The 24,766-nt window shown below is 37.4% G+C and overlaps 1 protein-coding gene across 1 annotated transcript in view; it reads left to right on the top strand.

Annotated features, from left to right (window-relative positions):
• LOC150110257 (dynein axonemal heavy chain 5-like) overlaps positions 1-24,766 on the top strand; it is a 972,373-nt gene that overhangs the window by 86,881 nt on the left and 860,726 nt on the right. Inside the window, exons 17-18 of the mRNA XM_090394637.1 lie at positions 1,807-2,038; positions 21,616-21,762. Of these exons, the coding sequence (XP_090250763.1) occupies positions 1,807-2,038; positions 21,616-21,762 (379 nt within the window). The remainder of the gene's footprint in view (positions 1-1,806; positions 2,039-21,615; positions 21,763-24,766) is intronic.

Consider the following 24,766-nt stretch of genomic DNA (forward strand, 5'->3'; position numbering starts at 1 on the left):
CCTCTGGATCCTCTGCACCTCCTCTCCATCAAGAAGAAACCAAGCTGACCAAATCTGGGCACAGTAGTCGAGATGAAGTCTTATCAAGGCTCAGTACAGAGGTACAGTAACTTGCTTGTCTTTGCTCGTCAAAGTATTTTTCAACAACCAAGTGAATCGATGAGCTGATTTAGCCACATTTGCAATGTGCCCCCTAAACTTCATCTCCCTATCCACTAACACTCCCAAGTCCCTGGCCTCAATTTCCTGGAGTACAGTTCCATCAATGTGGTATACTTATACTGCTGCTAATCTTTTCACCCGAAAATCCATAACCTTACATTTTGTCACATTAAATTGACATCCATTCTCCTTAGCTCAGAACTCCAATCTATCCAAGACTCGCATGAAAATCTCTGAACAGTGCTTGAAGCGTTTAACGAGAATAAAGCTGATATTGTGCGTCGATTTACTACTATGGATGAGACTTGGATTCATTATTTCATACCAGAATCTAAACAGCAGTCAAAACAGTGGACAGAAGCCGGTTGTTCAGCTCCAAAGAACACAAAATCGATTCCATCAGCAGGAAAGGTCATGGCATCGGTTTTGGGATGTTAAAGGCATTTTGTTTATTAATTATCTTGAAATGGGTAAAACAATAACCGGGGGAATATTATTCCGATCTTTTAACCAGATTAGACGAAACATTTCGTTAGAAAAGACCCGGTTTGCAGAAGAAACAAATCATCTTTCATCAGAACAGTGCACCTGCCCACAAAGGTATTTTGGAAATGGGAAAATTAAGGGATCTGCACTATGAATTGTTGGAACATTCACCCTATTCCCCAGATTTGGCTCCCTCTGAATGTTATCTCTTCCCAAAACTAAAACTCTTCCTTGCTGGTAGGCGTGTTTCTTCGAATCAAGAGGTGATTGCAGCTGTAGAGGGGGGTATTTCAGATCTTACTGAGAACCATTACAGGGACGTAATAATAACGTTGGAGCATCGCTGGAATAAATGTATTAGTCTTAAAGGAGATTAGGTTGAAAAATAAAAATAATTTTGAAATTATACAGTATATTCGTTTTTTTATTGTTAGGCCGAGAACTTTTCAGACCACCCTCGTAGTTGCAAAACATCTTAGCGAGAGACTACATAACAATTTGGATGATGTTATTAGAGCATTGAATAAAATAAAAGCTCAGTCATTGGATACACGTATTTTTCGGGAACTTTGCCTTGAAAATGAAGGATTTGAGCGTCTTTTGCTCCAAGCTGAAGTTAGATGGCTCTTAAATGAAAACTGTCTGCGCCCCTTTAATGATCTCTGCGATACTATTTTGAAATATCTTAATTCACGTGATGAGAACATGTGTAATGTGCTAAAACAGGTCAAGGTTGACATCGCATATCTTCCGATATTTTCACCAAATTAAATTAGGTTAACATCAAATTGCAGGGAAGCAACATGAATCTCATTAAAGCAAAAGGAATTATAAATGCTTTTATTAGCAAATTAACATTTTACAAGCAGAGTATTGCAAGACGAGATTTTCTGTAGTTTCCAAATCTAGAAATAATAGATGATTTAATGTTACATACAGATTTGGATTGAGTACAAAATCATTTTTTAAGTCAATAAATTCGTGACACAAATTTGAATAGAAGTGGCATCAGAAAGAAATGGATTTATAATCCAATCGGGTATTTTAAGCTTATCAAAATCTTTGAATTTCATCATCAAGCCTTCTTTTAGTTTCAGAAGATGGGAACAATAACAATCCAAATCTGTATGTAATATTAAATCATCTATTATATGAAAGATTCTGGCCAAACATTCAATGCAATGCAAATATCCTCAGCTTTGGCAAGAAATACAACGATTGCTCATTGCTTTTCCTTCACACTTGATCGAGAAAGGATTCAGCGTCGTGTTGCAATTGTTACCTAAGCAACGAAATACATTGCAAATTAGTGAAAGAGGAGACTTGAGACTTCGTTTGTCAAACATGGAACCTGATATTGAAAAATTAGCAGGATATTATCAGGCTCAAGGTAGCCATTAAGGATTGGCTTATTAAATGAAATAAGTTGACGTCTTTTTTTCAGTGAAAATTAATTTGTATCAGTTATTAATTTTTAATTAACTATCAGTTCAAATATGTTGATGGTAATTTAAGTTTACGTAATAATATATTATAATTATGTTATTCAGTCATTAACCTAGTGTAAAATTGAGCAAGGGGCGCCACGGCATACAAATAGTTGAAAGGGTACGCCAGGCAAAAAAAGTTAAGAACGACTACTTCATTGTATGCTTGCATTCCAATGTTGTAACGGGGACATCAATCTCTTCAGCCTCCATTCGAGTTATCTATTCGGGTGAAAAGGACAAGAATTTATTTCGTTCAATGGTATCAGTCTCTTTTGCTGTGAATAGAGCTGCAAAGTGAGACACCTTCAGTAAGTCTGTTTTCCCTTCATAATGCAGAGCATTTATCCTTCTTCTTTAGTTCCTGTCTCTTTTGAACAACCAGGCAGTGGATGTTTTGATCATTTCCTACAGCTTTTAACCGCGCCCGTAGCCATGCAACTTATATTTCCTTGCATTGTAGTTCTTTTACTGAAATACTTGGGGTGGCTCAGCAACAACGCTTCGCTGCACTGCTCTTGGCCTCGTTTTCTCTACAGTTGAATACTGCTCACCCGTGTGGCTGAACAGCGCCCATGTGTATTTGGTTGATGACCAGCTTAACACCACTATGCGCCTTATTTCTGGAACTGTAAAATCAACCCCAACCTACTGGCTCCCAGTGCTAAGCAACATCCCGCCTCCATACATCTGCAGATCCAACTTTCTTCTACATCAATACAGCAAAATCATGGAAATCCAAAATCTTCCAATCCATGAAGACATCCCACCCATAGAAATAAACAGGCTAAAGTCAAGGGACCCTCCAATCTTAACAGCAAAAAATCTTGCAGAGACAAGCTTCAACATGAAGGACAAGTGGAAAGAATCCTGGTGTAACACTTCAACAGGGATCTTCCACGAATTAATGGACCCAACAGAGATACCTTCGGGTTTTGACCTACCTCCGAAAACTTGGTCTGCCCTTAACCAAATCCGCACCAACCATGGCAGATGTTCAGACCACCTTTACAAATGGGGCATGATTGCCTCACCCAGGTGCGACTGTGGATCACGCCGCCACACAATTAATCATATTATAGCAGAATGTGTCCTAGTTGCATACAGTGGAAACCTGCCAGACTTCATTCATGGTACACCAAGTGCAGTCGACTGGATAATCAACCTAGACATTCAGTTGTAGCCTATTCTTGATTCTTGAGTGTCTCTTTTATGACTGTATTATGTCTTCTTATTGTACATATGTCTATTATTATGTCCATATATATTAAGGATTAATGTAATGTAACTTTTCATGTGTGAGCCATTCATTAAATAAATAAATAATACTGAAATTAAAAGCCAAATGGCTTCATTCATAAGTACGCAGATGAATAATCTGATAAATGAAAAGACAAAGTAAATATTTTACACTAGAATGAAGTGAAACGTGCCTTATTGCCTCGGCTCTGGAGACAAGGGATGGTGACAAGTAGAACCGGTCGAGCCTTGTGCCGATACTTTGGCCTATCCACGTATAATTCCGACAGCAGGGGGTTGTGGGCCCTCCAGATGACTGTCAGCTGGAGATTCTTGAAAAAAGAAGACCGGGAAGACCAAGACCAAGAATTACCTGGCTGAAATTAATAAAGAACATCTCGGGATGAAGAACATATAAGGAACTTTATCGAACAGCAAGGAATAGAGAAGACTGGAAGATCCTGCTCAAGAGAAGACTCAACCCATCTTAGACGGAAGAGACGAGAAAATTTATTCCGTTATTCATCAGTTTCTCTTCAGCTGACATATTTCTTACTGTGATTTCAAACCCCCCCTTGCTTCATCCCAGCAGTTTAATGATTTCATATTATCGATTTCCACCGATTTCATCGATAATATGAAATCGATGGATTTCATCCATCGATTTCATATTATCGAGATATATATATATATGTGTGTGTGTGATGATCAGCATTTACTCGGTTGTTATACATTTGAAAAAAATATAGATTTAATGACTACAAGACCGAGATAACATATAAAGATTTTAATGATACATACTACTAGTTTCGGCAAATAGCAGTCTTCTTCAGGTATTTATAAAGGAAAAGAATACTAATAAACATTGAATTATTAAACAAACTGGAAATTACAGGTACAAATTGCCTCACATAATCGATACATATAAACGTTGTACTTTTTCAAGTTGTTCCAACTGGCGTGCCATTGTTTGTTGCAATTGTGCGTGCAGGTTCACGTGAACGCCAATATTGAATAACTACAGCGTGGCTATCTGGGATGTTATAACTTAAATTGTTGTTTAAGTGGACCTGGTTCTGTAGGATTTCCCTTGATTCTACGATTTTCCTTTCAAACTCATCATCACAGCGAAAGATATTTTCTGATCTATTCCAGCAGACAGAGTGGCTTCGTTGGTCATCATTAGGATTATTTGAAAAAAGAACATGACTGGATAACGCAGTTGCATGAGATCTTTTGTAAGAGATGTCTCTCTTATGCTCTTCTATTCGTTGTTCAATAGATTTGTTAGTTTGACCAAAGTATGGGATATTGCAATTGCACCACGATTTATATACTCCAGGGTACTTAAGGTTGTGATGAGTAGGTTTTGGATGGCTGATTAGAGAACGGATTTTTGGAAGTGTAGTGAAGAAGGTCCTGATATTATATTTTTTAAGGACTTTAGCTATTTTCTTAGAGACTGCTAATGTATGGAATGGAGATGCTACCTTTAAAATTAATAGTCTCTGTTGTGCACTGCCTAGGAGGATTCAGAAGAAATTTCTTAATTGTTTTTTCAGAGTATCCAAAAAAAAAAAATCAGCTAACGCCTTTTTATTCCCGTATATACGGGAGTAGGCGAGGCCATTTAGCCCTATCTAACTTATGGAGACTGAGTGGGCAATTCAATCTCCACTGGTACCCAATCAGAGACAGATGGCCCAAGGCTATCACTAATTAAGCGGTACGCAGTGAAGAGAGACGGCTCAAATGTGCCGCCATCTCGTGGTCTCTAACCCTAACACAATATATTTTTTAATGTCTGAAATAATGTGGGTTCTACGGTCGATTTTCTTGAGTTTACAGGACGAAAAACCCGAGTTTCCGGGAGGAAAAACCTGCTTGCCCGTGCCAGAGATCGACTAACTCGGGAACCGGTCGAAAAAAGGCTTAGAAAAATTTCCTCTAGTCGCCGACTAGACTCGAAACCAAGACTTCCTTCGTGCGGCCTAGCGCGGTGGTGTGCAAACGCCACATCCACTGAGCTACACCATTTTGTTTAAAAATAAGAGTGAGGTGATTAATTTCTTTTTGTAGTTCATCTTGTTCATTTAAGAGAGAACGTGCTCTGTGTTCTAAGGTAGATATAATTCCAAATTTTTGTGGTGGAAAATGATGAGAAAGATTATGCAGATATCTATTGGTATGAGTAGGTTTTCTGTACATAGAGATTTTTAATCTTTCAGAGCATCGTGTAAGCATAACATCCAAGAAAGGTAAGGAGTTATTATTTTCTATATCAGCAGTAAATTTTATATTAGGATGTTGGATGTTTAGATGACGAAGAAAATCTGTGAGAGATGTGTGCCCGTGATTCCAAATAATGAATATATCATCAACATATCTTTTCCAAACTTTTGGTTTAAATGAGAAGGAAGATATGGCTTTCTTTTCAAAATCTTCAAGGAAGATGTTAGCTAGCACTGGAGATAAAGGGTTGCCCATTGTCAGGCCTTGTTTTTGTTGGTAAATGGAGTCCTGATATCTGAAGTAACCAGAATGAATGCAATGCTTTAATAAAGTGAACATGTTTTTGGATAATTTGTCCTGTAGTAATGTAAGTACCTCGTCCGTAGGAACGTTAGTAAATAAAGATATAATGTCAAAACTAGCTAGAATGTCATTTTCATCGATGGGAATATCTTTAATATGAGAAACAAAATCTGTGGTGTTTTTGATGAGAGATGAAGATTTATTGGAGAAACACTTGAGGTACTTTGCTAAATATTTTGTGTAGGTGAATCAATTCCTTCTACAATTGGGCGAAGAGGGATGTTTTCTTTATGAATTTTTGGAACCCCATAGATGCGTGGAATAAGAGGATGTACAGAGCGTAATGAGAGGCGAATATTATGAGGAAGTTCACTCGCCGTCTTTAACAAGTTGTTTGTACGGTTTTTGTAATTCTCTTGTAGGATCTTCCTGAAGAATTGAATATATTGAACTATCTTCAAGTAATTGAAGCATTTTGTTGTGGTAATCTTCAGAGTTGAGGATGACCGTAGAGTTGCCTTTATCTGCAGGTAAAATAATAATGTTACTGTTCTGTTTTAGATTTTTTAGGGCTTTTCTTTCAGCCACTGAAATATTATCTGTTGGAGGTTTGGCATTATTTATAATGAAAATCGATTCAATACGAAGAAGTTTCGCCAAATGATTAGGAATGAGTGAACTTGTTTTTTCTATTTTTGTAAGAAGAGATTCTTTAGGGATAAATTTTGGTGAGGGAATAAAATTGAGACCTTTGCTAAGAATATCCGTTTCTGCATCCGTTAACATATGAGAAGATTTGTTCACTACAACCTTTTCAGGATTAATACGGACATCACTATGATCAGATCTGTTTTGTGTCCTTATTAGATTATTAAATTTCTTGATAAGAGTATATTTATTCTTGTTTTGTATTCGTGTATCTTGTGCTTCACTGTTAATGATAAAATCATGTAAGTTAACATTATCCATAATTTTTTCAAGTTTTTGAGTTAAAGATCTTTTAGTGCTGAACAAAAAAGCTAAAGAACGTTTTGTGTCTGTAATTCTTTCGCTGAGGAGATCCATCTTTGCTTTACGATAGATTCTTTTAGCGCGTTCCGTTGTTATCTTTTCTTTAAAAGAGATGAAATTGGGAAAAACTGTATGGAACTTACAACGTTTGAGAAAAACTAACCTGTTTATTTTATTTTAAAACTGTCTGCTGGAATAGATCAGAAAATATCTTTCGCTGTGATGATGAGTTTGAAAGGAAAATCGTAGAATCAAGGGAAATCCTACAGAACCAGGTACACTTAAACAACAATTTAAGTTATAACATCCCAGATAGCCACGCTGCAGTTATTCAATATTGGCGTTCACGTGAACCTGCACGCACAATTGCAACAAAGAATGGCACGCCAGTTGGAACAACTTGAAAAAGTGCGTTTTTATGTATCGATTATGTGAGGCAATTTGTACCTGTAATTTCCAGTTTGTTTAATAATTCAATGTTTATTAGTATTCTTTTCCTTTATAAATACCTGAAGAAGGCTACTATATGCCGAAATTAGTAGTATTTATCATTAAAATCTTTATATGTTATCTTTATATTTCCTCTAGTCGGCGACTAGAGGAAATTTTTCTAAGCCTTTTTTCGACCGGTTCCCGAGTTAGTCGATCTCTGGCACGGGCAAGCAGGTTTTTCCTCCCGGAAACTCGGGTTTTTCGTCCTGTAAACTCAAGAAAATCGACCGTAGAACCCACATTATTTCAGACATTAAATATATTGTGTTAGGGTTAGAAACCACGAGATGGCGGCACATTTGAGCCGTCTCTCTTCACTGAGTACCGCTTAATTAGTGATAGCCTTGGGCCATCTGTCTCTGATTGGTACCAGTGGAGATTGAACTGCCCACTCAGTCTCCAAAAGTTAGATAGGGCTAAATGGCCTCGCCTATTCCCGTATATACGGGAATAAAAAGGCGTTAGCTGATTGTTTTTTTTTTTTTTATTATTATTATTCCTGATACCTCCAAGGAGTCCGAAGACTCATCGCGGGAGGACATCTTCAACTGTCTCTACACCTTACCTCTACTACGAATCAACGCCATCTACCGCCCACCTCCAACACCACCACAACTAGTAATTTTTGTCTGTAAATTGCGTGTGTTCTGAAGGGCCGATTTGTATGTATGCGGGATGAAAAACCCGAGTTTCCCGGAGAAAAAACCCTGCTACCTCCGTATGACATCGGCTAACTCACCATCGATTGAAATCGACCAGATAAAGATTCCTCCCGTCAATATATATATACAGGGTGTTCGAGATAAATTTGACAGTTTCGTAAGGAAAAAGAAAATCTTCTTTGTATCTATTAAATTTAATGAATTGACAAAAAAACATTACAGGCAGAGTTAATTACAATACTATCATCAAGATTTACTCAAAATAACCACCATTAGCATCGATCACAGCTTCAATTCTGCTTCGGAACCTCGAACAAGCTGATGCTACAGTCTCCCTGGGAAGGGCCGCAAAAACTGTTTTAATTTTATCCATTAACTGGGCTTTTGTATTACTGGAAGTGCGATTGGTGTCTTTTTCAACTGCGCCCCATACAAAATAATCCATGGGGTTAAGGTCTGGGGAGTTTGGAGGCCAAACATTTGGACTGGTGAAGTCGTAAAATTTTCAGACAACCATTTTTGACTTTGCCCAGAGGGGTGGCAAGGGGCCGAATCCTGCTGCCATACATACGGCCTACCATTGGCTACCCTTGTTATCCAGGGCTTGACTACAGTTAGCAACTCCACGAACAAAGCCCGAATTCCAATGCCAGGGTTCTTCAACACCTGTTCCTGCAGATTTGCGAGGAATTCTGCTGTACGAACGCAATCAGATCGTCTGCTAGGGATCTTTCTTCTTGCTACATCCTCGTAGTCACCATTGCAAGTCTCTAGTTCATGCCTGATTGTTTTTACTGTATTCAGGGAGCATTGGGCAGCAGTCGTAATATCCTTATTTTGATGGCGGGCACGAATCATCATGATACAAGTTATTCTCTTCCATGATTCAGGTGGGTTCCAGCTATCCATCCTTTCTGACATCTTGTATATGAATGAAGAAGGGTCCAAACTTTTAAATGAAGAGAAGTGTGTGTTAATACATGTAACTTACGGAAAAATATAATTAATTATAAATATGTCAAATTGAGAGCCTGTGTAGCTCAGTGGATGTGGCGTTTGCACACCATCGCGCTAGGCCGCACGAAGGAAGTCTTGGTTTCGAGTCTAGTCGGCGACTAGAGGAAATTTTTCTAAGCCTTTTTTCGACCGGTTCCCGAGTTAGTCGATCTCTGGCACGGGCAAGCAGGTTTTTCCTCCCGGAAACTCGGGTTTTTCGTCCTGTAAACTCAAGAAAATCGACCGTAGAACCCACATTATTTCAGACATTAAATATATTGTGTTAGGGTTAGAGACCACGAGATGGCGGCACATTTGAGCCGTCTCTCTTCACTGCGTACCGCTTAATTAGTGATAGCCTTGGGCCATCTGTCTCTGATTGGGTACCAGTGGAGATTGAACTGCCCACTCAGTCTCCAAAAGTTAGATAGGGCTAAATGGCCTCGCCTACTCCCGTATATACGGGAATAAAAAGGCGTTAGCTGATTTTTGATGTCAAATTTATCCCGAACACCCTGTATATATAGCTTGCCGACACGTTTGTAACTGCGCAAAGGATTATAGTAACGTAAAACTGACTCCATAACGATAAATGTGCTTATAACACGTGGTTGGCCACCCTGATAGGATGGTAAAAGGGTTAATCGAGTAAAATAAAAAAAGTTTTTAGTATATTTCAGTAATGCTCACAATCCGTCAGCAGATCGATGTCAAAAAAGTTAATATAAAAAAATAATTAATAAATAAAAAATCAGCCAACGCCTTTCATTCCCTTATAAGAGAGTAGGCTTTTTTTTTTAAAGTTAATATTACACAAAAAAAAATTGAAAAGACCCTTACTTTTTAGAAGAGCATGAAAATCAACATAAAACACCATACGCCATCTAGTAACAAATTTTGAAATAACATTAATTTAGGATTATTGGTTGTACATAATGCGGAAGCTTTACAATATATTATAAATAAAAATTATTTGTTGATTAGTTAATAGCATAAAATTCTTTATTTACACTTATGTCTGTATCTGTGGAATTCCATTATTATTCTGAAGATATCACCTTCCCCATTGACATGCTACCATCACAGAAAGATCGATTTTTCTGCCATGGAACTGCTTAATTATTCCTTGAGATGTTTAGGGAAGTGGTAACTGGTGAATTCATTGGTTTCATACAGTTTTGTCAGGTTTTTTTTTTCTTTTTTTTTTTCCCATAAACAGGGTTTTCACTTTGCAAAACAGGCAAACTAGAAAAAAAAAAAAAAGGAACAGATACCATGAACAGATATGATACACTGTCTCTCATATCCTGCGTTACTTCTTTCATAATTTTTAATCTATCCAACCTCAAATGCAGGCAGAAGTTATGTTTTTGTTTTCATTGTTGTATGATACAGTGAGAATTAATTTCCCTATATAACTTCTTATTTTATATAGGGAAATTAATTCTGACTATTACATACAACAATGAAAACAAAAACATAACTTCTGCCTGTATTTGAGGTTGGATAGATTAAAAATTCTGAAAGAAGTAACTCAGGATATGAGAGACATTGTATCATGTCTGTTCATGGTATCTGTTCCTTTTTTTTTTTTTGCTAGTTTGCCTGTTTTGCAAAGTGAAAACCCTGTTTATGAAAAAAAAAAAAAAAAAAAAACTGACAAAACTGTATGAAACCAATGAATTCACCAGTTACCACTTCCCTAAACACCTCAAGGAATAACTAAGCAGTTGCATGGCAGAAAAATCGGTCTTTCTGTGATGGTAACATGCCAATGGGGAAGGTGGTGTCTTCTTAAACTGTTTAAATCAGACTTTAAAAGATCTGCACATCATAGTGAGAACTGTGTCCTGAACTGTATTTTATCTTTGTTGTTAATGAAATTGGAATTATATGTTATTTCTTGTCATTGGAGTAGAAAGTTTGATGTACAGGAAAAAATTAAAACACTCTGGTTGGAGAAACTAATGGATTGATATGACTGGTTCTAGTGTTTTTTTTTTTTTTTTTATGTAGAGTGCTTTTGTTAAATGATTTTCAGCAAACATATACTGGTTTTTCTGATTTCAAATGCTAAGGCAAGAAGTAAAACGGTTTTATAGAATGGATGCAGCAGAAATTTTTCAGTATATGACAGGAGAACAGAGAACAAGAGTTCATCATGGGAAGCTCAAGTAAAAGTGTAGTTAGTAGGGATCTGAGTTCTAGATTTTTAATTTGAGGATGGTAAATGAGTGGAATGGGTTGCTTAAGGTCAGTGCTTTGACAGTGAATCAATTTAAGGAGAGGTATGATAGGTGTGGTGTAAATAATGGTTGTTTTTGAACTCCTTCAGTGACTCTTTTGATGCAGTGCCTGAGGTATGATAGGTATATTGTGAACAATGGGGAATGTAGGCCACTCTGATCAGTCTTGGATTCCATGGAGATATTCAGATGATGATGATAATAATAATAATATAAGAATAATTATGGCAGGTTGACATGTTGATAGCCAGGTCAGCAGAGTGACTGTTGCAAAGGATATAGTGGAGTCATTGAACAAGCATTTTATTATTGTATACCATAAGAGTGTAAATGATACTGTGCAATATACAGAAGGGAGGCAAGTATTAGGTGAAGTGGAAGAGAAAAGTCAGTTGTATCAGGTATTGATTGGGTTAGATGTTAATAAGGCTGTGGGAATGGATGACATATCAATACATATTCTTAAGGAATGTGCAAACAGTTAGCTATGTTCTTGACCTGGTTGTTTAATGAAAGTCTTGCAGTGGTAAGGTTTCCAAGGAGTGAAAAGAAAGCAAAAATATACTACTTTACAAGCATGGGTCTACAACTTTTCCAATTATAGACCAGTCTGTATAACTGTGGTTATGGTCAAGGTGGTGAAGAGATTGGTTAGGAATAGAATACAGGATTGGGTTGATGGACATAGCATTCTTTATTATGGTCAGCATGGATTTATAATGGGTAGGTCCTGTTTTAGCAATTTATTTGCATTTTATGATAGGTAATTCTTGTAGAATTACCTATCTATTTATTACCTATTTATGATAGGTAACAGGTTGTTAGATAAGGATGAATCATATATGGTGATATTCTTGGATTTTGCAAAAGAATTTGATAAATTACCATATGATAAATTGGTGTACAAGCTGCTGACAATGGTAATATATACTATATTGGTTAGATGGGTTGCAGATTGGCTCTTTTTACCAGCAAATCATGTATGATGGATCAGAGTCTCAAAAAAGGAAGGCAACTAGATGTGTATCTGAGGGTTCTGTTTTTGGGTCCCCTGCTGTTTAATTTGTTTGTAAATATCATGTGGACTGACCAGAGAACTTCATTTGTTTGCTGATGATGCAAAATTGAGATGAATTATAAGTAGCACTGCTGATATTAATTCTTTGCAGGACAATTTGAATATACTTTTGACTTGGACAAGGAGTGGGGTTTTAGTTTTAATATTAATATTAATAAGTTCAAGGTGTTGCATTTTGGAGTGCAGAAATATTAGGCTCTGTATTATACTGATGCTTCTGTACTGCAGGAAGTGGATGAGATTAAAGATTTGGGAGAGATTAAAGATTTACTGTCACTGATGGTTGACAGTAAACTGAAATTTAGAGGGCATATTGCAAGTGTTGCAAAGACTGCACATCATAGTGCAGCTATGATAAGAAGTACCCTAACATGTAGGGATAAGGAAGTGGTTGTGCCACTGTATAAAGCACTGGTCAGACCACATTGTGTACTATTGTGCTCAGCTTTGGTTTTCAATGTGATGTGGAAACATTGGAGTGGGTCCAAGGATGAGTAACTAAGACAATAAGACAATATCAGCACTTTGGAATGCTGACTATGGAGAGAAGTTGAAGAAATGTGGATTGCAGAGTTTAGCGGATATGAGAGAAAAGAGATGATATGATAGAAACATTTAAGTTAGTTGGAATAATTCAGAGAGGGATTATAAAGAGAGTAGAAGGCAAGAGGGGAAGAACCAGAAGCTATCCTTGGAAGTTATGTAAGAGTGTGGTTTAGAGAGCTGTGAGGAGTAGATTTTTTACATGGAGAATTTTCATTAAATGGAATGCCTTACCAGAATATGTTATTAATGCAAGAAGTGTTAAGGATTTTAAGATTCAGTATGATAAATATGTTGTCAGTTGAATAACATCTCATGATGGGTCTCTTCCAGCTCCATGGAGGGTGTAATAATAATATTTTTAACTTATATTATGTGACAATGGAGATGTAAAATTTCAAAATGTGGCCATTTTGCACCAAAGATCACACAATCTGTACATTTGATTTCAATAAGCAAAATGTTACATTTTTTTTTTATCACATATTATTGCTTTTGTTGTGTGTGTTATTCAAGAAGTTTTGGAAATTGACCACTGATTTAGTTTTTATTTCCTTTCAGGTACTGAGTTTTCCTTTTTGCACTTGTTTCTGCTATTAACTGACAGATATAGTATTCTTTCTAGATGTTTATACCAATATCTTGCAGAATACCATGAAATCTTTTGAATGAAATGTTTTCTGAAAGTGAAAACGACTTTTGTTTCATTTTTTTTATTATTATTATTATTATGAAGACTTTCCAGGGAGTCAAGGACTCATTGAGAGAGGCCATACATCACTCACACCAGCTGTTATACCATGTCTTAAACTCACACTAAATGTTCACCAGTTCAACACACAAACTGTTACGCTTGCTCACTACTCTATAAGAGAAAAATATATCTCTCACTACTAACTTACCTTCACACAAATGTAACTTCCATGGATGAATTTTGTCCTCTCCCCACTTTCCAAATCATGAGAAATTTTTTCATCAACCAATATTCTCTGACACACTTTCAGAAGTTTATAGGCCTTTATCAAATCACACCTCTTTTTACCAGTGCCTGCACTCCACATCCTCTCAATCTGTCCTTATAATCTGCATTCCATAATCCCGATATCATGTTTGTAACTTTTTTTTTTTGCACTCATTTCACAGCTTCGTTATTTTTCAGAACTCAGGAGACCAAACCAAATCTGTACACAGCAGTCTAGGTGCAGTTATATCAACACCTTGCAATTATCCTCTGAGTATTTGCTTTTGCTATGTTATCTTCTAACTTTCACTACCTCTCCAGCATAGCTCCAACATCTGTAGCCTTATCAGTTTCTTCAGGCATAATCCCACCAATATAATATGCCTTTGGAAATCTCATCATTCCAAAGTGCATAATCTATCCTTATTAATATTGAATGGATGGCCATTATCATCTACCCACAGTGCCAGCCTATTAAAATCATTCTGTAAGTGCTATATATCAGCAGCACCCTTGATTATACTGCCTATCTTTGCATCATCAAGAAATAGTTCAACATCTTGAACGGGGAGGCTCAGGATGGACAGGGGTGCAAAGCGTGAGAAAGATGGATGCTCTGAGAGGAGGTGAGAGCATGTGTAGACAGGAAAGGAATGGGATGACCTGGGATCAAGAGGAAACAGTTGGAATTGAAAAGGGTTTTAAAATGAATAAGCAGAAAGGGAAATGGCCCCAGTCGAGCATGGAGAGATCACATCGAGTGAGTGGTATCAGTGGAACCAGCTGTAGATCCAGAAATTTAATTTAATACAAGGGATGAAATGGTTGCATTAATTGCATCTGTTCACCCAAAGATTGTCGGTTGAGGATGACATATTGACAGGAATAGAGATGGAAGGGTATGATGTGTTTCATGAGGATAGAAGGGTAAAAAAGGGAGGGGGGGAGTACTATTGATGATAGAGAAAGAGTTATGTCCATACAAAGTAGAGATGCAAGAGTGAAATAGTGGCAGTGGTTTTGAAGCAGTATGGTGTGAGATAGAGATGAATGGAATCAAATACTTGGTTGGATGTTGCTATAGACCAGGTAATGTGGATGGTGGTAATTATAGATAATGAAATGTATAATCAAATTAGCCAAGCAAATAAGAAAAGGGTGATCATTATGGGCGATTTTAATTTGGCAATATAGACTGGAATGATGAGATAGCAACTGGAAGTAAAGAAAACGAGTTTCTTGAGTTTTTGAGGGATAACTACTTCAGACAGTATGTAACAGAGGGCACTCGAGGAATGAGGGTCTTGGATTTGGTCATCTCATCAGAGGATGTAATTATAAATGAGGTGTCAGATCATCCACCAATTGGTTAGAGTGACCATGAGGTGATTACCTGGGTAGTTGCCAGCAATGTGAGGACGTCTGTAAGCAAAGGGTATATGTGGAACTACAAGGGGGGGGGTGATTATGAAGAGCTCAGGTGACAGCTTGTGGGTGGAGCATGGAATGAGGAGTTAGCTGGAAAAGAGATCAATGCAGCTTGGGGGATTTTCAAAAACTATCTAGTAAATGCAATGTCTAAATGTATTTCAAGGGTGAGAAGGTTAAATAAGGTAGGGGTGAGAAGGTTAAATAAGGTAGGTGTGAGAAGGATGAATAAAGAGATTAAGCATACGATACAGAGAAAGAGGGAATTGTGGAGGCAGCATAAGAGAAGTGGAAATAACCAATTCCATGAGGTCTACAAAGACCAGCCAAGGAGGATGACTTGGTTGGTGAGGGTAGCTAAAGAGAGGTATGAACAGCAGTTAGCTAATGAAGCCAAAAAAAAAGAATCCTAAGCAGTTATTTCGATATGTAGCCTGCAAAAGAAAGAATGATTATGGAAGGATGACATTGATAGGAGAAAATGGTATAAAGACAGCTGTTGCGGAATGTTTGGTGGAGATACTTAATGAGCAGTTCATAAAGGACTTTCAATCTTGTGAATGTGACTTCATGGAGAGATTGAGAGCATGATGGGGAGGAGAGACTGACTGTAAGTGAGCAAGAGGTGTATGGGGAGTTGAGTAAACCAGATATTTATAAGGCTGTGGGACTTGATAATATATCACCACACAGGGAGCTGACAAATGCCTTGACATATTTTTGTAATACGAGTCTTGCACTCGGACAAGTTCCTAGGGAGTGGAAGGAGGGCAAGATTGTGCCACTTCATAAAGGAGGTGATCGAACTCAAGCATCAAACTATAGGCCTATCTGTGTGTCAGGTGTTGTGGTTAAATTGTTGGAGAAGCTTGCGAGAACTAGGATCCAGAGTTGGGTTGACAACAATGGTATTATCTTTGATGGACAGCATGGATTTGCTAAAGGGAGGTCATGTTTTAGTAATCCACTTACTTATTACAATAAAGTGACTGCTTCCTTGTACAGAGGAGAAGGATGCACAGTAATATACTTAGATTTAGCAAAGGCTTTTGATAGATTACTTCATGATAAGTTGACAGTCAAACTAGAGCAGATGGGGTTGGATATTAGATTAGTGCATTGGATTGGAGACTGGCTATCTGATAGGTATCAACAAGTTGTGTAGTGTATGGGGGGTGCGATATCCAGGAAAAGGAAAGTCACTAGTGGAGTGCCTCAGGGGTCTGTTTTAGGGCCATTACTTTTTAACTTGTATATTAATGATATTGGTGAAGATTTGGATGGAGATATTCAGTTGTTTACAGATGATGCAAAGTTGGGACAAACCATAAAGAGTAGTGAAGATGTTGTGGCTTTGCAAGAAGACTTGAATAATTGAGTGATTGGGAATGGAAATAGGGATGTGAGTTCAATGTTGCAAAATGTAAGGTTTTAAAATTTGGAAAACAAAGATGGGATGCAGAATTTATGCTTGGTAAGAATATATTGTTGGAGATGGAAGAAATAAGAGATCTGGGGATGATAGTGGATTAGGATCTGAAATTTAGGGGGACACATCGCCAAAATTCTGAAGACAACATAAAGTCTTCTGGGAATGATGCAGAGGACACTGATGTGTAGAAGTAGGGAGATTCTTGTTCCATTGTATAAGGCTTTGATTAGGCCACACATGGACTATTGTGCCCAGATTTGGTCACCTGGTTTTCAGAAGGATGAAGAAATGTTGGAAAGGGTCCAAAGGTAACTGACTAAAGTAGTTTCTGACCTCTGGAATGTCAAGTATGAGGAATGATTGAGAAGATGTAATTTGCAGAGTCTGGTGGACAGGAGGAATAGGGGAGATATGATAGAGACCTACAAGTTGGTAAGGGGTTGTTATAGGATCAATGGTGGAGAAGTTCTACAGAAAATAGTGGGAGATCAGGGGAGAACCAGAGGTCATCCCTGGAAACTGTATAAAGTGGGTGTGAGTGAGAGGCAGGTTTTTTTCGTGCAGAGTTGTAAATGATTGGAATGCCTTGCTTGAGAGTGTGGTGTCTGCAAGGAGTTTGAATGTGTTCAAGGCACGGTATGATGAGCTGTGTGTGTGATAAAAGTACCTCCCAGATGAGTCTTTGACTCCATGAGGTCTTGGGATAATAATAATAATAATATTCCTATAGGTCCCAGTATCACCCAAATACTGGTCACCTGCAAATCTGGTAGAATTTTAGCTCCCCACTATACCACTTAATGATACCTGTTTGAAAGACATTCTCATATTTAGGTCAATAATTTATTTTCCTCTAGTTCATGCAAAAGGTTTTCATTTGGTATATTGTCAAATGCCTTAACAAATCCAAAAGTATTATAGTATATTATTATTATTTTCCAGACCTCCATGGAATCATAAGACTCATAGTGAGATGTCAATGCTAGACATCAAAGTCTGTCATACTACTTAAACCTGTCCACTCTTTGCACTTTTTCTACCCTCTCAGGCAATGCATTCCATGCTTCTACCTCTTTCCGTGCAAAAAAAAAAAAAAAAAACACACAAAAACTTCTTACCCTTTCATTTCCTTCTATTTATTTTTTAAATTTCCAGGGATGGCCTCTTGTTGTTTCCTCCATTCTCTTGTTCTATCAGATGAAGAATATCCCTACTGCCAGGCCCATAATAATCTTTCTACAGTTTAGGTGTCTCAGTCGTATCCCTTCTTTATTTTCTATCCACCAATTCCATAGTTTTTAGATCTTCACTTTTTCCTTATAACCGACATTGTACAGCTCTGATATTTGTGTTATCTGCTTCTACAGACTTTCCAAGATTAAGTTATTCTCTTCAAATCTTAGTGACTATATCTGAACACAGTAATCTAGATCTGGTCTGATCAGGATTTTATGCAATGGAATTGTCAACCTGCTATCACTTTTGGTCAACATCCTTCTCAGTAATGCATTAGTCCTCTGAGTTACTATCATCATCATCACTACCTTTGCAATATGTCCCTTAAAGTTCAAATTTCTTTCAATCATTACCCCAAGACCTCATGTATCTTCCACTTCCTCTAGAATATTTCCACCAACAGAGCATGCAGTCTCCCCCTGGTGGAGCCCAAATTTCAAGGCTTGACATACACTGCTTGGGAAGAAGTCATTGGACATGCCCATGAGCAAGGTGCATAAAGCTATGTAATGAGTCGTGTTTGTAGCTGGTATGAATTGGTAGAATATGATGCTCCCAAGTCAATGCAACTGTGTCCAGGTGAAATGGCCGGCAGAAGGGAACTGACGGAGTTATGAAGTGATGGTGCTATGAAGGTCACATATAAAAACTTCCATTTGTTGCCTGTTTTGAATGCAGAGTTCCAGGCATCAACTGCAACATGAATCTGCAAAAAAAAACATTCACCAGCCCTGATCTCAACCCTATCGAGCATCTGTGGGGTGAACTGGAGCATCAGGCGAGGTAAAGGGATGTCCACCCCACAATAGTCCAGGACCTCATCACATGCTTACAGGCAGAATGGTTCAAAATTCCCATTGATCGCTGTCAAGAGATTGTGGAGAGTATCTCCAATAGGATTGCTTCAGTCATCACAGCAAAAGGAGGTTCCACATCTTATTAAGGTGGGTAGCATGGCTGGTTGTTCCTCACACTATGGTGTGCATTGACTTCTTTCCAAGCAGTGTATAGCAGCACTAAACAGATATCCCCCATTAATCTGCCCATCTCTCCAACTTATTCCAGTCCTCCTGAAGGGCCACAACATCAGCACTATTACTCATAACCATTCCCACCTTCACATCATATGCAAACAACTGGATATTCCTTTTGCAATCTGCTGACAATGTTGTTGCCATAATGGTTAAACAGTAGAGGTCCCTGGGCCCTGAGGAACCTCACTTGTATCTTGCTTCTTTGACACTGCTACTTTATATACATCATCTCTCTCTCTCTCTCTCTCTCTCTCTCTCTCTCTCTCGCTCTCTCTTTCTCTCTCTCTCTCTCTCTCTCTCTCTGGTGTCTACCAGACAGCTAATCTTCAATCCATTTCACTTACTGGATGTCTAATCCATATGCTATAACTTAAATATCAGCTTATCATATGGTACCCTATCAAATGCCTTTTATAAAATCAAAAAAAAAAAAAAATCAGTATATGCCTTTTTCTCATCAACTGCTCTTGTTAATTTGTCATAAGAGCCAAGCAGATCTTCACTGATAATATTACCCTTGTCTGTCCAGTGCTGAATACGATCTCTTGCTACTTTCTTGAAAATCTTAATGATTGCAGAAGAAATACAAACTGATCTATAGTTTGACACCTCCATTCTACTACTACTTTTATGTAATAACACTATTCTTACCTTAATTCCACATCTTGGGCACCTTTTCCATAGCCAGGCTCCTATTGAAAAGCCAGGTGAGTGGAGCTGTTAGTTTCTTAGTATATTCCCTTAAAACATGTCTATGAATACCATCCACTCTTACTGCCTTATCAACATACCAGTAAAGTGATCATTAAACACCTCCATAATGTCATCTCCATTTGTCACTCAACTCCCATCTTCATCTAATGTTATTTTTCCTCAATCATTTCTCCTCTTACTGGCCACATAATGAAAGTATTCCATAGCCTTTTCCCTAGATTGCTGTGCTAATCTCTTCTCGTATTCTAGTTTTGTGTTTCTTACTGTACATGTCACTTTTCTGGCCTGAGTCTTATATTCATGCGGCTTCTCTTTTCTTTAGACTTTTTCCATAACCTCTTTTTCATCTACTTAACAACAAAACATACTATCTTTTCACTTGAGGTATACAATTACTTGCCATTGCTGCTAATAAATATTTGTTCACTAGTTCCTGCACTGGTTCTATTTCCCCTTTCCAATCCTTCCATCCATTGAACTGCTCCAAGCTGATTTTTATGATTATTATAATCACCTCAATTAATAACTAATAATTATAACATCGCCTTGATTGGAGAAAGTGATTACATGGTCACCTTTTCCAACCTAGGGAAGGACAGTATCTCATTCATAATCAGATCCCATGATGCTAGGATTATAAATTAAAGATGCCAAGAAATTATATTCTTCCAAGTATAAGCAAATAAAAATTTTGCATGTGGAGTAACATCACGACTGAGCTGCTTGTATATAGAAGCTAATCACTTCACATTAATTGCCTTAGCATCCCGTAATACATGGCACATAACCTTACAGACATGTATAGTGCTATGTATTATAGGAAGGGCCCCTGCCCAGACTGGTTTTGATCTTTATTGAATCTCTGTGGAAGTCAGATCCAGAAGTAATGCAGAAGTCATATTTCCATATACAAGTAGTCAAAAGGTGTCACACCTTATTACCAAAATACTCTGGATTAGAGAAAGATGTTTTAAAGTTTTTCACTTGGTTATACTATAAATTAAAGATGCCAAGGGATGCCAGGATTAAATCTAAAACTCTCGAACCTCATCTTTGTTCCCTCTACAACAAGTCTCATAAGAATTCATTTCATTTCCAATTTCATTTCCTTACTAATATTATTTCCTCTTCCCAATTTTTACGGCTGTAATGAAAATCTCTTGTAATGATCACTCATTTTGCATTTTGTAAAACTTAACTGCCTAAACATATCCTACTCTTCATCCTCTCCCCATGTCTTATTTCAAAATACCCCTAAATATCTTGTCCAGACCATCACCTCATATCTTATAATTTCTTAGATGGAGAATTTGTTATCAAAAAAACAAAAACAAAATTCTCCATCTGAGAGAGAGAGAGAGTTTTGTGGAGGCTCATAAAGCTGTCAAGTGATTTCTTTATGATAAATTCTGTAGATTAATTTTAGTTCTAAGAATAGAAATCTAATTATTAAAGGTGATAAATAAAGTGAATCTTTTCCTTTTTTAACATTTCCTGTATAGCACCTTCCCCGACAGAATAGAATGGTTATGCCTTGACATTATGGGAAAGAATGGGAAGTGCTAAAACATTCTTAAATCTTAAAAGTGCTGTAGGTGAATAGAATACATCGTCAGTTAACAAGACTGAATGAGTGCATAGGCAGTGAATGAAGTTAAGGTTCAGAATAGCCATAATATTAAGACAAATCTCCCATGATAAGACTTTGAGTATATATAAATTGAGAAACAATAATAACAATCTTATTAAACATGAAAAATAACAGCAATATTTTTACATTTTGTATCAGATTCGTTTGACTTGAATTATATCTTTTGATGAATGCACTTTATAAAATTTTTAATTCTAAAATCTTTACTTTAATGATTTCTAGTTGATGATGATCTGAAACGAAGAGTTGCCAATGGAGCTCATGAAATTCTTCAGATATACAATCATCGATGTACTGAGGCAGTCACCAAAGCCATTCGTGGTGCCTTAGAAACGTTACGTCGTAATACCAGTGATCATCTGCAGTCAGGTGAGTGAAATTTTTTACATTTAAATAAGAAATTAGTTGTATTTTTTTAATCACCTAGGTGTTGCACATCAAAAGTAAGGGAAAGCTGTCTTTCTCTCAATTTTTAAGTAAGTACAGTTCCTGAACCACTTCTAACACAATATAAATCTGAACTCTGCATTCTTCTAATGATCTAAAAGTGGTTACTTTTCTAAAACCGATATGACTAAAATTTTTGCAAAAATGCTTTATTGCATCCAGAGGAGAAAAGTCCAGTTAATTGATGATCCTTCTCTCACATATTCACAGAATCACTTTCTAACAAATATTCCCTTTCTGACTTTTTTTTCTCACTGGGTAGTGTTTCTGCTCATTTGGCTACCATTATTCCTCCTCTATCCCTTAAGCTTGTAAACACATGAGCAACGTTGTTCATCATCTGTTCCTATCCAGCTTCAGATCAACTGAGCTAACATCCTGCTGTTCTCTTTGATTCATATACATTCTTCCAAGGACTAGGAATTAGTTATTCCTAAAAGAGTTAAAGTTATCTAGTACAGAGGTTTCCAATTATAGCCTAGCATGTATAACTGCAGTTGCAGTCAAAGTGCTAAAGAGAGGTTGGTTAGAAATAGAATACAAGATCAGATTGATGGTCATAGCTTTCTTTATGATGGGCAGTATGGATTTTTAAATGGGAGGTCTTGTTTTAGAAATTTAGTCGCATTTTATGATAAGGTAACGAATGTGTTAATTACTACATGATAAGGGTTGATGTACAAGCTGCAGAGAATGGAAATAAGTATTGGTTAAATGGGTTGGTGATTGGCTCGCTGAATGATACCAGCAGGTTGTTTATGATGAAGCAGTGACCAGAAAAAGGAGAATAACCAGTGGCATCCTCTAGGGGTTCTATTCTTGAGCTCCTGCTGTTTAACTTTTTTGTAAATAATAATATATCTTGTGGGCTGACTGGGAATCTTCAGTTGTTAGCTGATGATGCAAAGCTGAGGAAAATTATAAGTAGCACTACTGATGTTAATTACCTATAGGAAGATTTAAATGGACTTGACTTGGACAAAGGAGTAGAGTTGTAATTTAATATTAATAAGTGCAAGGTTTAATATTTATATTAATATTAATAATTTTAACTTAGAGCCTGTGTAGCTCAGTGGATGTGGCGTTTGCACACCACCACGTTTGGCCGCACGAAGGAAGGCTTGGTTTTGAGTCTAGTCGGCGACTAGAGGAAATTTTTCTAAGCCTTTTTTCGACCGGTTCCTGAGTTAGTCGATCTCTGGCACGGGCAGGCAGGTTTTTCCTCCCAGAAATTCGGGTTTTTCGTCCTGTAAACTCAAGAAAATCGACCGTAGAACCCACATTATTTCAGACATTAAAAAAATATATATTGTGTTAGGGTTAGGGACCACGAGATGGCGGCACATTTGAGCCGTCTCTCTTCACTGCGTACCTCTTAATTAGTGATAGCCTTGGGCCATCTGTCTCTGATTGGGTACCAGTGGAGATTGAACTGCCCACTCAGTCTCCAAAAGTTAGATAGGGCTAAATGGCCTTGCCTACTCCCGTATACGGGAATAAAAAGGCGTTAGCTGATTTTTTTTTTTTTTTTTTTATAATTTTCACTCTTTTGAGAATAACTAATTCCTAGTCTTTGGAAGAATGTATATGAATCAAAGAGAATGGCAGGATGTTAGCCATTTTAAAATGCAGAAATATAAAGTTGTGTACTATATGGATATGTACTATATGAGATTAGAGATTTGGCAGGGATGGTTGATAGTAGACTGAAGTTTAGAGGGCATATTACTAGTGTTGCAAAGCTGCACATCGTAGTGCTGCTCTGATAAGAAGTACTCTAACATACATGGATAAGGAAGTGGTTGCACCACTGTATAAGGGACAGGTCAGACCACACTTGGACTGTTGTGCTCAGATCTGGTCACCTGTTTTTCAGTGTGATGTGGAGACATTGGGAAGGGTCCAGAGACGAGTGACTAAGACAATATCAGGAGTTTGGAATGCTGACTATGGAGACAGAGAGAGGTTAAAGAAATGTGGATTGCAGAGTTTAGTGGATAGGAGGAAAAGAGATGATATGATAGAGATATTTAAGTTAGTGAGAGAATTTTTTCAGATTAATCCAGAGGAGAGATTATAAAAAGAGTAGAAGGTGAGAGGGGGAAGAACCAGAGGTCATTCCTGGAAGTTATGTAAAAGTGTGGTGAAGAAGGGTGAACTGGGGGGGATGCCACTGGTCACCCTCCTATTTTGAGAACTTCTCCATCATACAGAACCTTCTGGTATCATTCAGAGAGCCAATCTTTGATCCATCTAATGAATATACTATATTCCCATCCTCTGCAGCTTGTATAGTAACTTATCATATGGTAATCTATCAAATGCTTTTGCAAAGTCTAAGAATATCACTGTATATGATTTTCCCTTATCTAACACACTTGTCACCTTATAAAATGTAAGGAAGTTACTAAAACAGGATCTACCTTTTACAAATCCATGCTGACCATCATAAAGAATGCTATGTCCATCATTCTTTATGATGGACATAGTATTCTATTCCATCATCTGTATTCTATTCCTTACCAATCTCTCCAACACCTTAACCACAACTGCAGTTATACAGACTGGCCTATAGTTGGAGACTTCTGTCTTAAAGCCATGCTTGTGGAGTGGTGCTAATTTGTCTTCTTTCCACTCCTTAGGAACCCTACCCATTGCAAGACATTCATTAAATAACCGAGTCAAGAGCATAACCAACTGTGGTGCACATTCCTTAAGAATACTTGGTGATATGTCATCCATTCCCACAACCTTATTGACATCTAACCCAACCAACATTTGATACACCTCTGTTTCTTTCACTTCCAATTCTCCTAATACTCTCTTCTATATATTAAACTGGATAATTCCAGTATATCAGTGGTGTTCAACCTTTTCTACTACGCAAGCTACTTTTCTATAAAGTTATTCGACGATCTACTCTCTT

Source organism: Typopeltis vanoorti, chromosome 1, assembly GCF_054136105.1.
Source record: "Typopeltis vanoorti isolate ZY-2024b chromosome 1, IOZ_Tvanoo_1.0, whole genome shotgun sequence".
Taxonomy (NCBI): Eukaryota; Metazoa; Arthropoda; class Arachnida; order Uropygi; family Thelyphonidae; genus Typopeltis; species Typopeltis vanoorti.